This window comes from Lepisosteus oculatus, chromosome 4 (assembly GCF_040954835.1).
Source record: "Lepisosteus oculatus isolate fLepOcu1 chromosome 4, fLepOcu1.hap2, whole genome shotgun sequence".
NCBI classification, from domain to species: Eukaryota; Metazoa; Chordata; class Actinopteri; order Semionotiformes; family Lepisosteidae; genus Lepisosteus; species Lepisosteus oculatus.
This window is the reverse complement of record NC_090699.1, coordinates 4,923,555-4,939,488: the sequence shown is the minus strand read 5'-3', so window position 1 is coordinate 4,939,488 and position 15,934 is coordinate 4,923,555. Positions and strand designations below refer to the sequence as shown.

Below are 15,934 nucleotides of genomic sequence, written 5' to 3'. Positions count from 1 at the left end.
CCTCTTCATGTCCTCAGTCACCCCATCATGTGATCCCTCCTACTCCTACTCCATCTTCCCCTGCCCTCCTCGGCCTATCCATCACAGCTGACCAGGTCAGAAGGGAGCTGAGGACACTCCATGCAGGGAAGGCAGCAGGTTCTGACGGTGTCAGCTCCAGGGTGCTAAAGATTGTTTTCCCACCGACAGGGAGAAGGTAGCTTACCTGGTCTCTTACCTCACTGGACGAGCCCTGGACTGGACAGCCGACCTCGTCGCCCGGGACCTCCCTGTGACTGGCGATGTCAGCTCTGCAGTCCGTCTTCGGTCAGTTTCCTTCTCACCACCTGGCTGTCTCACAGCTCACTTCCCTCACTCAAGGAGCCCCTTCTTTTCAGGAATACGCTTTAAATTCCGTCCCCTGGCCTCCCAAGTTTCCTGGAATCACGACGCTCTTATCCAGCAGTTCCGGCGAGGATTATCCAACGAGCTAAAGGATCAGGTCACACACCTGCCCTTTGATTTTCCTTCATCTCGCGTATCTTCAAACTGGATATTAGACTCCGAATATCAATCCCTCCCTTTCCAGCCCTGTTCAGGCAGACAGGACCCCTCACTCTCTGTGTCGGCGCCACCCGCCTGGAGGTCATTCAATTCCGACTTCCAATCACCTTCGCACCCATTGGTTCTTGGTTACCCCTGGTTACAGAAGCACAATCCTCGCATTTCCTGGCCTCAGAACGAACTCACAGCCCTGATGAGACATTTCTCTGTGTGTCTCCCCAGTGACTGAAGTCTACAGTCTGCTGACTCCAGAGCCCGGGTCCAGAGCGCAGCTTTTACACTGTGAGTCTGTTTTCACAACACTTCCCCTCTGAAATATACCTTCAGCTCAAACACACAGCAGGAACAGTGATACATAAACTGGTACACACTCTGACACACACACTGATACACACTCTGACACACACACTGATTCACACTCTGATACATGCTGATACACGTCTGAATTCAGAAAGTCAAGCTTGCAGACTGTCACTCTGTGTGGATCACAGACACAGTGTAAGAAACATACAGATGAACACAGACAGAAAACCCAGTGGGGGTCATTATTTTTAGAAAATGCACTTTATTACAACGGTGTGTAATGCACAGTTCTTACAAATAATACAATTCTAACTTCACTCTTCAACATTTTGCAATCATCAGCTTCAGTCCTGACCTGACTGTTCACTCACACACTGCTGGATCTGACTGATCTCACTGTCACTCCAGCACACAGCAGCTTCAGTCCTGACCTGACTGTTCACTCACACACTGCTGGATCTGACTGATCTCACTGTCACTCCAGCACACAGCAGCTTCAGTCCTGACCTGACTGTTCACTCACACACTGCTGTACCTGACTGATCTCACTGTCACTCCAGCACACAGCAGCTTCAGTCCTGACCTGACTGTTCACTCACACACTGCTGGACCTGACTGATCTCACTGTCACTCCAGCACACAGCAGCTTCAGTCCTGACCTGACTGTTCACTCACACACTGCTGTACCTGACTGATCTCACTGTCACTCCAGCACACAGCAGCTTCAGTCCTGACCTGACTGTTCACTCACACACTGCTGGACCTGACTGATCTCACTGTCACTCCAGCACACAGCAGCTTCAGTCCTGACCTGACTGTTCACTCACACACTGCTGGATCTATCTGATCTCACTGTCACTCCAGCACACAGGACTGTTCACTCACACACTGCTGTACCTGACTGATCTCACTGTCACTCCAGCACACAGCAGCTTCAGTCCTGACCTGACTGTTCACTCACACACTGCTGGACCTGACTGATCTCACTGTCACTCCAGCACACAGCAGCTACTACTCTGACTCTACCCATGCACTATAAAGAAAGGAACAGCACTTTATTTGACAATACAATGTGTGGAAATATAGCAGGGTTTCCTCTTCACCCTCTATACTTCGGACTTTAAGTACAACTCAAAGTCATGCCACCTGCAGTAGTTCTCAGATGACTCTGCAATTGTGGGATGTATCAAGGGTGAGCAGGAGGAGGAGTACAGAGGACTGGTCAGCAGCTTTGTGGAGTGGTGTGGGGTGAACCACTTGGAACTGAATGTTACAAAGACAAAGGAACTGGTGGTAGATTTCAGGAGGAAAAAGGTCAAACCTACTCCTGTCTACATCCATGGGAGTGGCGTGGAGATGGTGGACTCGTACAAGTACCTGGGAGTGCACATCGACGATAGACTGGAATGGTCTAAGAACATCAAGGCCATCTATAAGAAGGGACAGAGCCGACTTTACTTCTTGAGGAGGCTCAGGTCCTTCAATGTGTGTAGTAAGATGCTACACATGTTCTATCAGTCGGTGGTTGCGAGTGCCATTTTCTACGCAGTGGTGTGCTGGGGCTCTGGGATTAGAGCAGTGGATTCTAAAAGGCTGAACAAGCCCTCTATGACAGGCTTGCAGGAATGAAGAGCACGTTCAGCAATAGACTGATTCATCCAGGGTGCGACAGGGAGCGCTACAGGAGGTCATTCTTGCCGTCTGCCATAAGACTGTACAACTCATTCACTGTGTGTCTGGGCAGAGGCAACATCGACAGTGACCTGTTTCTGGACTAAATGCATCTACACATCTACTGCTACATCTGTTCTCTTTCTTTTTCTATTCTTTTTCCCGTTTACAACCATTTTTTGTGCAACATATGCCAGGGACCTGTGCAATACATTTATATTTATATCTATAGTTACATCTATATTTATATTCATATGTGTGATACGATTTTCTGTGTACTGTTCTGTTCTAGTTTGTTCTTGTGTGTCCGGAGTGTGAGTAACTCTTGTATTGTATTGTATGTATTGTACTATTATTATATAATTCGTTACACTGTGGCTGTGTTGTGTGTGTTAAGCTGCCGTTGCACTGCAATTTCCCTCACGGGATCAATAAAGTATCTATCTATCTCCTTATACAGATGGACGATAACACTTACGTTCACCTTTTTCTATACATACATTGTCATTGATCTCTGCAGTACTAAACACATCATACTGAATTAAACCTACAAGTTTCAGAAATATATATTTCTTGTCTTCTTACACAGCTAGACAATAAAAAAGCAGATTTACACTCACCTGTTTTTAAACAAACAGGATGTTTACAGTGTTAATTACAGTCCAGATTCAGAGCGAATTTTTACACACCGATATTTTACACAGAAGACTGACACAGCTTTGCGTTGTGAATCTCTTTCTCTCGTGGTTTTATTGAAAGTGGCACTATTAGACAGGCAATGCACTGGGATAGGGGGATGCTGTTCACGAGCCAATAGCATTTAAACACCCACACTGCTGCAGCTAAGTGTTTTACACACCAGGGTTTGTGCGGCAATAACCCAGAGAGCGATCTTGGGTAGCGCACACACAGCTCCTCATTACAGAGCTCCTGCAGCCTTTCTTCAGTGTCAGCCAGCACTCAGGGAAGAGACTTGTACAACCCTTTCGACAAGGGTGAAACACACACAAGGGCAGTAAAGTGTATGACATGACATGGACTGATCTGAATGAAATTTTTGGCTATCGAAAAAAGTAAATAAATAGCCCATTTATTTTTTGCCAAACATTCTTGCGATCGATTGACTGGCAAGCACTCCGTGATCGATTGATTAGGCACCCTGGTTTATATAAATTAAACGTTAAAGGTTAAACAAAACACCAGGAATGCGTTTAACTTCACTTCTTACATGAACAGTTATGAAGCAGCTCAGCCATCTTCTAACTCGCCTGCTCTAGGGAGTGTCTCCCAATAACCACACTAACCAGCGCACAAGGGAGTGTGTTAAAACTACCTCACTGCCACCAAACAGATATAAAATCCAGGGTTCGGTTTAGGGTTTTGGGCTTTCATATGAAGGAAAACAGAGCTTTCAACGGGCGGTTATCTCAATTTATTGGGAACTAAAATAAAGAAAAGAGCAGGAAAAAGTAGTAACGGGCACAGCACGTCCACACCACACTTTCCCCTAAGACACATGTCAAATAAAACAGATTTTATTTAAATGTTAAACATAACTCTAAGGGGAGCCATGTACTAGACTGTCAGGGTCTGTAGCTGCTCACACACGCAGTGCTGGTTGTAAACTACAGCTCCCATAAACACCCTGAGCCACTTCCTGTCTGCGTCACAGTCCCTATTCCTCCTGGAGAACACAACGTTTCGGCCGTGGAGCCTTCTTCCACACCTGAAGAAGGCTCCACGGCTGAAACGTTGTGTTCTCTTTCTTCTTTTTTTTCAGCATGGAATAAACCTTTTACTTGTTCCTTTGCAGCCTACGCATGCTGACGCAGCTACCCACCTGAACTACAACCTGTTCCTCCTGGCTGTGGTGACGTCAGCGGGTCCCTCTCCGTTCTGGCAGCTTCACAGTCACCGGCGCGTGCAGGAGAGACTCACACGGGATTTCATTTTTAAAAGTTTATTTTCTCAAAATTAGAAAAAAAACACGGGAGGGTTTCCAGAGATATTTACAAGCCAGGAGTACAGCAGGCTGGTAGCGCGTTATCTCGCCCTCTCTCGTACATGTTATTTTCCCCCGTTTAAACATTTTGCTGTAATATAACATATTTAAACACGACACAACATCGTCATCATCTAAAATTACTATTATATTGATGACATCATTTCACTACCTGTCAGTAAACCCGTCTCCCAGTGTGAACAGTGGACAGAGAGCTGGGAGAGAGTCAGCCTGTGTTCATGAGTCAGTGACGGGTTTAATCTCCACACTGACAGCAGGCAGCAGCTCAAGGTCTTTATCTGAATCCCAGGTCCAGAAGACAGGATAGATCTTCTCCCCCTGAGTGAAGACCATGTCAGTGAAAGTGTAGAGATGAGCTCTGGACTCCACTGTGTAAAAGGAGACCTTCCTCTCCTCAATATCCACACACACCCCCAGCTTCCTGGGCCGCTGACTGAGGGGGAGACGGGTCACAGGGTCAGTGAGAGCAGAGAAAACAGAAGAGTAAGAGTACAGACACCAGTAACCCTGCTGGGGAGAGAGGCTTAACCTCCCTTTCCTCTTTGCAGACTCTCTGGTCACTCCTATTCTCCAGCTGTCATTCACCTCCACCTCCCAGTAGTGTCTCCCTGAGGTGAAGGCCTCCCTGCTCACGACACATGTATAAAGATCAAATCTGTGAGGATTGTCAGAGAGACTCTGTTCCTCCTTATCACCATCATCACAGTCATCGCTATCCTCCTCTCTCTGTTTCACTCTCTTCCCATCCTCAGACAGGCTGAGCTCACAGTGAGCTGTATCAGGGTCCAGAGTCACAGCAGCTGGGGAATAAAACACAAACATCACAACAGGCTCCTGCTGATTACAGTCCAACTCAACTCCATTAGACTGTGAAATGTCTTTGTCCCCAAACACACCGAGAGTGAAAAACAAGTCAATTACTAATGACTTCTCTTCCCTCCCAGAGAAACGACATCTTCTGTCATTGTATCACTAGTATTACACATGCAAGTGATCCCCAATATCCTCTAAATACAAACATTAAACATTTGTTTTTCACAGCGATGAAAGTTTATTTTTTTAAATGACATTATTTATAAACACAGGACCGACCGGACTGCAGGAGAAACTACAGCCCGACCACTCGCTTTCAAACACTTCACAACCCAACACAACGACCTGTATACTGTAAGAAACTGGACAGCCTGTCTGTTAAACCGGTTTATTTCAAATCCCAGTTCAGCAGCTTGTTCATCTTCTCTAAGACCATTTTCCTGACGACGCAGAATAAAAAAGTGCTGAATTCAAAGACTGCATAATGCAAGTTTTTACAGAAAAAATATAATGGAAACAGAAAAAACGTTCTGAAATATAAGAATACTATCACACTTAATTTGAAAATGCCAAGCAATATCCAAAGTGTTCAATTGAAAGCAGAAATAACACATCCAGAAACCCGGAGAGAAAGACGAGAGAAACAGAGGCGCTCATACTGACTTCAGACTGCTCGCGCTCAGCTGTCCACCTCTCTGGTAGGAGACACCAGCTGTCAATCAGTGAGCTCTGACCACTGAGAGACGGGAGGCGGGGCTTATACATGTTTAGAGCGAATGCGGGTTTTAATCAATTCAATTCAAGAAGCTTTATTCGCATTACAAATGTATACTGACTTAATACTCTTCTGATACTTCATACTTAAGTATAAACTCTTAATACTTAATACTGAATTCATACTCTCCTTCGTTTGTCTGCCTGACAATCTAGTGAAAAACAAGATTCTTAGTTCTCAGTTTTTTTTTTATCTAGCATAGAAAGGCTGTAGCTCAATTCCACTAATAATGAAGTAGCAGATATACTGGACATGGCCTGGAAATAATGGGTATCTACATGTGCTACAACTTGAAAAAATTATATTTGAAAAAAATGTTACTCTTTTTTTGGGGGGGGGGGTTTAGGGGGTGGGGGGTGGATATTTCTTCCTAGTGTGTGTACTGAGTAAGATATATAAAAATAATGAGAAAAATCTTTGTTTCAAACTTGCTGTCATGGCGGTTGCCAGGCCTGTACACTCTATATAAGATGTTCAGGACACAAACAGTCCAGGTTCAAATGACCTTTGAGGGGCTGTTTTTTGGAGGGGTGGATATTTCTTCCTTGTGTGTGTACTGAGTAAGATATATAGAAATCTGATGCTCCAGACTTGATGTCCAGGTGGTTCCTTGAATTCAGACCCTGAACCAGGCCTGGACTCTCTACAGTGTCCAATATATTGCAAGATGTTCAGGACACAAACACTCCAGGTTCAAATGACCTTTGAGGGGCTGGAGGTTAAAGAGGTTTAGCTCCCCAAACTTTAAAACAAGTAAATCCTGACTGAATCACAATTTTAAACACAAAAAGCAACAACATGAGCTGTTTAGCAATAAAGTTTATCTGCCTGATAATATTTATTATTCCCACAGTCTAAATGTACTCTTTATAGAAGCACAACCTGCCTGTACTGTGTTTGTATGAACATCCTATTAACACAGAGGAAAGAGGGAAACAGAAGAAGAAAAGGTGATTTTATAATATTTCTTCCTGCTGACCCATCAGCCTGGTTGACATGTGAAGAGAAGCAGCCATTTCTCAGACAAGAGAGAGGCCTACAGGCCCCAGAGGAGCCCCTGTACCAGAGTCACACTGCTGCCTCTCACAAGAGGCTGTGTGTCTGTGAAACTGCAGGGGAAGAGTACTCTGATTATACCATCCTTTAACAGTGTTTCTCCTTAGGATTTGAATGGCTTGTTATTATGAGACTGGCTCTGCCCCTGATTCCTCCTATATTCCACAGTTATTCCCAAATCCAGGGTCACTGGCTCTGCCACATTCAGCCTGTAGACCCTCAGTCAGGAGTGAGCAGAGACCAGAGCACATGGCCTTCAGGGAAAATGAGTTTTCCACACTGTCAGCCCCTCCAGGAGAGACTCATACTGGCCATTAGACTGAAATACATGTGACAGTGTGGGACAGAAGTACCGTGTGAGTATGAGGTGAGCAGGGACCACAAATAACACAAACACAAATAGAAAGTCAACAAAAAGTCGTAAAGAAAGTATACCGCTGTACTGCGTTACCTCCAGACTGGGCTGACCCTATTTAGAGGGGTCCAGTCTGGTAGAGCCGAGCGTGTAAGAAAAAAACAAAACAACAACTTTGTGTATGAAAAAAGGTGTGTGTGTGTGTGTCTCTTCCCCAGTGAAAATACACAATAAGACAGGCAAAAAAAAAGTAAAAGAACACCTTATGCGGGTGCAATCCCCTCTGGGAGTGGCGGTGTAAACTCCCCCTTCCGGGGTGTCCCTGTTCGTCCCATTGGGGGGTGTCCAGTGTGCCTTTATAGGACCCAACCAGCTAGGTCTCATCAGCTGGAAGCCAGGACAGCTGGACTACCAGAGCTCCGCCTCCACACTGGGTCAGGGCTCCGCCTCCAATCTGGATACGCCCCATCGTAATGCCGCATACAGGATAGAGACAGAAACTCCCCCCATGAAACTTTGATTGACCTTCACAGCTCACTGAGATTACTTGTAGGATGTTACAGAAACATGAGATTGAAATATATCTCTTTCTGTTTACACACCAGGAATGATCATCTCACTCTAAAGAGACCTTCTGGACTCAAGACCCCAATAACCCCAGACAATAGGGTTTAAAACAGCATCTCTGTCATCAAGAAGAGACAGACCTACCTGCAGCACTGCACAGCCACTGCCATTCTGAAACAGAGATACAGACACTGTTAATCACAGTCACACACTGGAACGCAGAGATACAGACACTGTTAATCACAGTCACACACTGAAACACAAAGATACAGACACTGTTAATCACAGTCACAGGCTGGAGCTCAGAGATACAGACACTGTTAATCACAGTCACACACTGGAACTCAGAGATACAGACACTGTTAATCAAAGTCACACACTGGAACATAGAGATACAGACACTGTTAATCACAGTTGTTCACTGGTAATAAGACTTTAGTAAAGTCAGTACTGTCAGTCAGCAGAGTTTCACACAGTGTACATACGTGATTTCGGGATAGGAGCTCGCTTCACAGGATCTGCAGAGAGAGAGTTGATTTTTATTGTATTAAAGTTCATTATTGCTTCTTACCTGTTATTATAGCAGAGTTTATACTACAGTCTGCAGTCAGTTCATTTCAGGATCCCCAGTCTCCACTGCAGTGTGGATCAGAGTGTCAGTGAGTGTGAGAAGCAGTGGCCATAAGACTGGAGTCTCACTCAATAAGACTGAGCAGCACAAGGCAATAAGACACACAGACACATCACAGGACACCCTGGAGTCTGGTGCTTGATCCATTGAGAGAGATAAGAAATAAACAGAGTCTATCCACAGCAGTGAGCAGTGATTTCATAAAGAACCAGCAGTGATACTGAGAACTGATCGTTGCTCAGTTATCATTGTCCTGTACCCACAGTGACCAGTATCACTGACTGAGAGACCTGTACCCACAGTGACCAGAATCACTGACTAAGTAACCTGTACCCTCAGTGACCAGTAACACTGACTGAGTGACCTGTACCCAAAGTGAGCAGTAACACTGACTGAGATACAGGGATGTCCTGCTCACTGGTCACACTTCCTGATCTCTGGACATCAGCTGGACAGCGAGAGGTGTCAATGATCCTGTCCAAGCTACTGGCCAGCAGACTGAGGACCGTCCTGCCCCACATCATCAACAGCGACCAGAAGTGTGGGGTGGGACAGCGATCCGTCAGCTTGAACCTCCAGCTCACGAAGCATAATGGAGCCATATAGGATGAAGCTATTTAACAAGGTAGCCAGGTGGGGTTTCTCCACGGTAAAAGTGCACTGGACAGGACAGAGGGCTCTGTACAGGGGATGAAAAAAACCCAGAAAAACTGTTTCTTAGTGCTCCTGTTGAGAAATGGACAATCGCAGTTTCAGAGCCAGGACTGCAGCCAGTGGTAAAACCCAGAAAGCTTGGAGGGGCTCTTATTGTGTGAACCAGCCTCACCGTGATTGTGTGGACAATCACTCACTTTGAGACGATTTGAATTCTGTTGAAGTGTTGTTGTTAGAATTGTATTGTCTGTATGCATCTGTGTGTTTCTTACACAGTGTGTCTCTGATCCACACAGAGTGACTGTCTGCAAGCTTGACTTTCTGAATTCAGACGTGTATCAGCATGTATCAGAGTGTGAATCAGTGTGTGTCAGAGTGTGTATCAGTTTATGTATCACTTTTCCTGCTGTGTGTTTGAGCTCCAGGTATATTTCAGAGGGGAACTGTTGTGAAAACAGACTCACAGTGTAAAAGCTCTGCTCTGGACCCGGGCTCTGGAGTCAGCAGACTGTAGACTTCAGTCACTGGGGAGACACACAGAGAAATGTCTCATCAGGGCTGCAGTAACAGAGTAATAGGAATAACAGAGCTGTTCTACTGTACGAGGAGTGTAGCTCCTAATGTAACAGGATTGATCTACTGTACTGAGACTGCAGCCCCTATTATAACAGGACTGAATCTACTGTATTGGGACTGTAGCTCCTATTGTAACAAGACTGTTCTACTATACTGGGACTATAGCTGTTATTGTAACAGGTATGTTGTACTGTACTGAGACTGTAGCCCCTATGTTAACAGGACTGTTCTACTATCCTGGGACTGTCACTCCTATTAAAACATTCCTGTTAAACTACATACAGCACAATATTACAATACAGTTACTGTCATAAAGATTTGTGAGACTAGAGCTTTTAAGATGTTTCTCCTAGAATTTGAACCATTGACTGATAAGCTGCCCTGATAAATACAGTCACTGAACAGAAAATCCATTAACAATACAAGAGAAAAACAGGAAATATACAGTATAAGATATCCAGAAAGATATCAGTGTGTTTCTCCTCTTACCTGTCGTGGAAATCTTTAATGATTCCTTCTTGCAGAGATCCTCCAGTCGCTCTTTCAGTCCAGAGACAACTCTCCTCACTGCCTCAAGAGAGAAGTGTGGATGGACAGGGATGCTGGGTGAGTCTCCAGCTCCAGGAGGAACACAGACAGACTGGACATTCTGCAGCAGGGAAGAGAAAGAGGAGTTTCCAGTCAAACACAGCACACATTCCTGGGGAGAAGCCAGGAGCAGCTCTGTGTGAGAGACACCCTTCTGTACTGCAGAGTCACAGAGCAGTGATGTTACCTGGAGGAAATGGATGTGATTCTCTGTGTGTGAGAGCTGGTTCAGCTCAGCATCTCTCCTCTTCAGCTCAACGATCTCCTTCTCCAGTCGCTCTAGACGTCCTTCAGCCTGACTCACTGCAGCCCTCTCTTGATCTCTGATCAGCTCTGTGACCTCAGAGCGTGTTCTCTCAATGGAGCGGATGAGCTCAGTAAAGATCCTGTCAGTGTCCTGTACAGCTGTGTGTGCAGAGCTCTGAGGGAGGAGACACACACTGGATTATTACACAGGAAAACACTCCAACTACAATATGCTGTATGCTGTGTTTACAAAGGGTCCAGTGTCCAGCTGTGGAAATGTGTGTCAGTGTGTCCACTCCTCTGGTCAATACCCACTCTGAGTGACTCCACAGCCTGTCTCAGCTCCTGCAGCTCCTTCTCTCTCTCCTGGAGTCTCTGCTGGGTTTCTGTCTTTGTCGCCCCCAGCTGCTTCTGTTGAGAAACAGAGACACTCAGGACTCAGGACACTCAGGACATTTCTACTGTAAGAGAATCACATCACAGAGACACCCCTTAGAGTCACCCTGGAAAATTCACACTCTCTATCCCTGATGTCTAATCCACACGAGATGTGTTTCCTGGTCCTGTCTGACACACTCCTGTTTCATATCTAATCTATACCAGTAGCATGTGCAGCGCAGCAGAGCACGAGTCTCCACCTCCTGCTCGAGTTTTACACCTCGCACCTGGGTCTGCAAATCTATATGTGAAGTGAAATATAAAAACACAGAAATTGTATTTGAAACACAATCTAGAGCATTCAGTTTTCATTCTAACAGCTCAATACTGTGTCCTGACTGCTCTCTGCACCTCACAACAAGTGATTTCATCAGTGCTGATGATCCCGTTGGCTGCAAGTTTCAGGATGGCCCCGGGGCCAAAAGGTATACAGTGTCCCGTGTTGAAGATATAAAGTCCAGCTTTGAATTGTTTCTGCCAAAGGCTATTGAAAGGCCAGTCCTAGATATGACAAACCTGTAGGGGAGAAGTGTGCATAGCGATAGCTGGAGGGAGGTGGACTGAATAGACTCTCAAGCATACGTGGATCTGTTGATTCTGTCTGGCGTGTACAGATCAAGGAATGAGGCCACCACCAGCCTATGGCATGCCCATTTTTCAGGCTACTATGTCAATCCTTTCATATTCTCTCAAGAGCCATTCGCTTTGACAAGCGGGACAGAAGACCTGTACGACGTCAAGGAGACGAACTCGCTGCACTGAAGATCTCTGGGACAAGTGGGTTGAGCCCCTGCCACTCATTTACAGTCCTGGGCTGGAAGTCACTGTGGATGAGCGCCTGGTTCCCCTGCGAGGTCGCTGTTGTCACGACCGCCAGTCATCAGAGATCGACCCACAAACCACAGACCAGTTCCAGCAGCGGACTAATCATAACAGGTGCTGCCGCTGCATGTGTTAAACCATCACCACCCGCTGTACCGTTCTGCACTCAGCTCTATAAAACCCTCTAAACTGGCTACTCGCCGCTCGCTATTGACTGCTCTCCTAGCGAGCTCCTACCTCGCTCCTTTTCTGGAAACCTCTCTTGTACGACTCAACAAACTCAACAAACTTTCGGCTTTTTGAACTTACCTTTGCTCTTGACCACGAACTCGCCTGTCGATTCAGATTGGACACCGGTGTTGTTTCTGCCTCTACTCTCTCTCGTCTGCATAGGATCCTACTACTTCATCACTTGGACTCGTTACAGCTGTCTTTTCCCAACAATACATGTCGAGTAAACCAGGCAAATATGGCATAAAGATCTGGGCAGCTCTACCTGCCCCCGACAAAAGAACAGACAACAGGAAGAGGCGCCAGCTCTGTGCCCCAAGGGATGTAAAAACCAGCATCGTACACCACAACTATAGGCACACGTCAACATTACCACCCGCTGCACTCATGTGTGTGAACACACACACACAAACACACACAAATGGGACAGTTCATTTTATCTTATAACCTGGTTGAATTTGTGATGTTTGCAAAATAAAGGGTCATTTGAACACATTTTTTTACACTCTTTGTAGATAAAATCATATGGTCAGTTTTGACTGGAAACAGATATAACAGATATAATTATGTGGCACCTTGCAAAATTTGAAATCTTGGCCAAACATTGACACATACGAGTCTTTGATAATCACTCAACATGTTTTCCTCTGGTCTTTACTGTAGTCAAAATAACACATAGACTGTGCTTATTTTACTCAAAAACGAGTAGCATAACTTCAGGTAAATGATGTCTTTATACCATAAGTTCCAAAAAGAAGTGCAGAACTTGTGATAATGACTAGGAATGATGTTGGTCAACTTAATATATGTTTTATAATTACTTTATAAACAATAATATTGGACACCCATTTTTGGGTGTGAACATCACCAATAGAAAGCTGTCTTTTACATGGGCTGAGAGTTAATGTTCCTGGGGATAGAAGGGGTGTTAGGGTGGTAGGGAAGCACCAATGACATGCACTTGTGAGGCCAGGAGATCCTAATCGAGTTAATGATACTTTAACGCTCTGTAACTCTAACGCTGTGACTATTGTAACGCTCCGCTCACTGGGGTATCTAAACCAACAATGAACAAACTACAGTATGTCCAGAATTTGGCAGCCAGAGTCCTCATCAGGTCTAGTGCAAGTGATCACATTACTCCTGTCTGGGAGTCCCTGCACTGGCTTCCTATCAGGTTTCAGGTCGACTTCAAAGTCCTCATGCTCCCCTAAAAGTCTCTGCATGGCTTGACACCTCAGTACCTGTCAGAGTTACTATCATCCTACTCCCCACCTCACAACCTTCACTCTTATAATTCTGGTCTCCTGTCTGTCCCCCAAGCCAGCACTCTGGGTGACAGGGCTTCTCCTGCTGCAGCCCAGAGCTCTGGAATTCTATCCCTATGGATATCATAGAGTCACCTTCCCTGAGCTCTTTCAAATCCAGACTCACAACTTTCTGATTCATTAAGAGCTTTAATTTAACTCCGTCTGCCCCTTTGCTTTTCTTCTGTTTGATCAAACCCCCTTCTACCTTCTCTTCTCAGTATGCATTTTTCTGTAAAGTGCTTTGAGAAGCCATTTTAAAGATACCATATACAAATACACTTTTTTAATATTAATAATCCTATTGTGGTGAAATTAAAGAAGTACGTCATTAATGAGGATGCAGTCTGTTCTAGAGGTGTTGAGTGTGCTGTGCATTAATGAGGGTGCAGTCTCCTCTAGAGGTGTTGAGTGTGCTGTGCATTAATGAGGGTGCAGTCTGTTCTAGAGGTGTTGAGTGTGCTGTGCATTAATGAGGGTGCAGTCTGTTCTAGAGGTGTTGAGTGTACTGTGTAGTTGTACAGGTTCATCGGTGCTACATGAGTACAGTAAAGAGGGAAACAGTGAAGGTGAGGAGGAGGAGATAATGAACAACAGACAGAAGAACAGGAGACACTTCAGAGACACAACCAGTGTGGATCACAGCTGAGTACATGAGCAGGACTCAGCAGTGGAGATCCAGCATTACAGATACAGCAAATACAGTCCAGAGATCAGTTAGAGCCCCAAATATACAACAAATCCTTTTTTCATCTTGTACTTGAGAGCTTGATTACAGTTTCAAAGTCCTCACCTGTTTCTCTGTCCTTCCTGCCACAGCTGAGACAGTATCATGTCCTCTGTGTTCATCCATTACACAAAGATGACAAACACACTTCTTATCAGTATGGCAATAGAACTCCAGCAGTTTGTGATGAGTGGAGCAGATCTTCTCCTGCAGTTGTCCTGTGGCATCAGCCAGTTTGTGTCTCTTCAATGGAACAGCTTCATGGTGAGGCTGGAGGTGAGTCTGACAGTAAGAGGCCAGACACACCAGACAGGATTTCACAGCTCCCCTCTTTCTCCCAGTGCAGACATCACACAGCACATCTCCAGGGCCAGCAGGACTGTGAGCAGGAGGAGGACCACTGAGCCCTGTCTCCTTCAGTTTCTCCACCACTTCAGCCAGGATGGTGTTTCTGTGAAGATCAGGTCCTGGAGTGAAGGTCTGTCTGCACTGGGGGCAGCTGTAGATCCCAGTCTGATCTTCCTGATCCCAGCAGTTCTTAATACAGCCCTTACAGTAACTGTGTCCACAGAGCAGAGCCACTGGATCCTTCAGCAAATCCAGACACACTGAGCAGCTGAACTGGTCCTAAGTAAAAACTGCACAGAGAGGAGCAGACTGAGCTGCAGTGAGGCTGTTTCTAGTGAAATGAAACTGATCTCTGAGTTTCACTTTCTGGATCTGCACAGAGCAACAGGGCTGTGAGTGTTAGGGGGTGTGGTTGCTAGGGGTGTGATTAAGGATATTAGAGGCATTGGTTAGAAAGAATTGTGATTTCTTGGTGGCTGTTGTTTAAAAGAAGGAGGTGCCGTTGTAGGGGAGGTGACTTATGTTGTCATTTTGGAGATTAATGTGAAGTTAATCCAGTGGTTTGTGTTCCCAGTAATCAAACCAAAAAAATACTAACTCACTCACACACCATGAAAAGATCAGAGCATGATGGTGACAAACAAGAGGAGGCCAGCTGGCCCATCCAGCTGTTTTAACAAACCCCTGATCTCTCTGTGAGATTGACAACACCCTGCGTATCTGATTATTATTAGAAACTGATTAATCTGACTATCTCATCTCATGTTACTCTAAAGTGTTGTGGAACCTGTTTCATACTCTCACCACTGTTTGTGTAAAGTAGTACTCCTGTACTGTGATAGAAACCCACTTTCTTGTCAACACCTCTGAGAAGTTAATCAGTCTGGATACAGTAAGTCCCTCCTGAACCTCCTACAGCTGAGATTCACTGGTGTTCAGTGTGACGTTTTCAGAGGTTGTCTGGTCACAACCAACCGGGATCTCAAGGCTGTACTCCTGAGAAAAGCCGGGATTTTGTCCTCAGGTCTTTAACACCAAAGGCATCCAAAGGCACAAGCAAACTCCTTCTTTTAGGAAGAAAAATGAAAGCAAATGGAATCCTTAATACAAACACCAAACTGCAGAATTACTCGCTTTGTCCAAGACAAGCCATCACAAAAAACAGACTTTCAAATCGCTCTCAGACAAAAGACCCCTAACTCCAGATTCAGGCACTCAGAACACACAGTATTTCTTTCTAATACAGTAAAGGTCATGCGG

General features: G+C 45.3%; 1 protein-coding gene and 1 long non-coding RNA gene across 3 annotated transcripts in view; one reads left to right on the top strand and one right to left on the bottom strand.

The window, feature by feature from the left end:
* Positions 1–766: 766 nt before the first annotated feature.
* Positions 767–15,934, top strand: part of LOC138238118 (uncharacterized) — an 84,987-nt gene continuing 69,819 nt past the window's right edge. Inside the window, exon 1 of the long non-coding RNA XR_011189277.1 lies at positions 767–825. This is a non-coding gene — a long non-coding RNA (uncharacterized lncRNA). The remainder of the gene's footprint in view (positions 826–15,934) is intronic.
* LOC107075988 (E3 ubiquitin-protein ligase TRIM39-like) lies at positions 4,462–14,549 on the bottom strand. 2 transcript variants are annotated; one of them, XM_069187959.1, is made up of 8 exons: positions 14,393–14,549; positions 11,117–11,212; positions 10,743–10,976; positions 10,457–10,616; positions 9,856–9,915; positions 8,592–8,624; positions 8,251–8,277; positions 4,462–5,340 (listed from the first exon to the last, which is right to left on the bottom strand). In XM_069187959.1, exons 1-8 carry the CDS (start codon positions 14,450–14,452, stop codon positions 4,757–4,759), a joined length of 1,254 nt encoding a protein of 417 aa, XP_069044060.1. In that variant the 5' UTR covers positions 14,453–14,549; the 3' UTR covers positions 4,462–4,756. The 2 variants fall into 2 exon arrangements, with proteins under 2 accessions (XP_069044060.1, XP_069044061.1); XM_069187960.1 differs by lacking the exons at positions 8,251–8,277; positions 8,592–8,624.

Bases quoted from the DNA above. Each gene is read 5' to 3' on its own strand.
- LOC107075988 (XM_069187959.1), bottom strand. From the start codon at position 14,452: ATGGATGAACACAGAGGACATGATACTGTCTCAGCTGTGGCAGGAAGG. The intron at 10,617-10,742 runs GTAACATCACTG...TCCCTGCTGCAG, and splicing joins ATCACATCCATTTCCTCCAG to AATGTCCAGTCTGTCTGTGT. The intron at 8,625-9,855 runs GTGAGTCTGTTT...CTCTCTCTGCAG, and splicing joins CAGAGCAGAGCTTTTACACT to ATCCTGTGAAGCGAGCTCCT.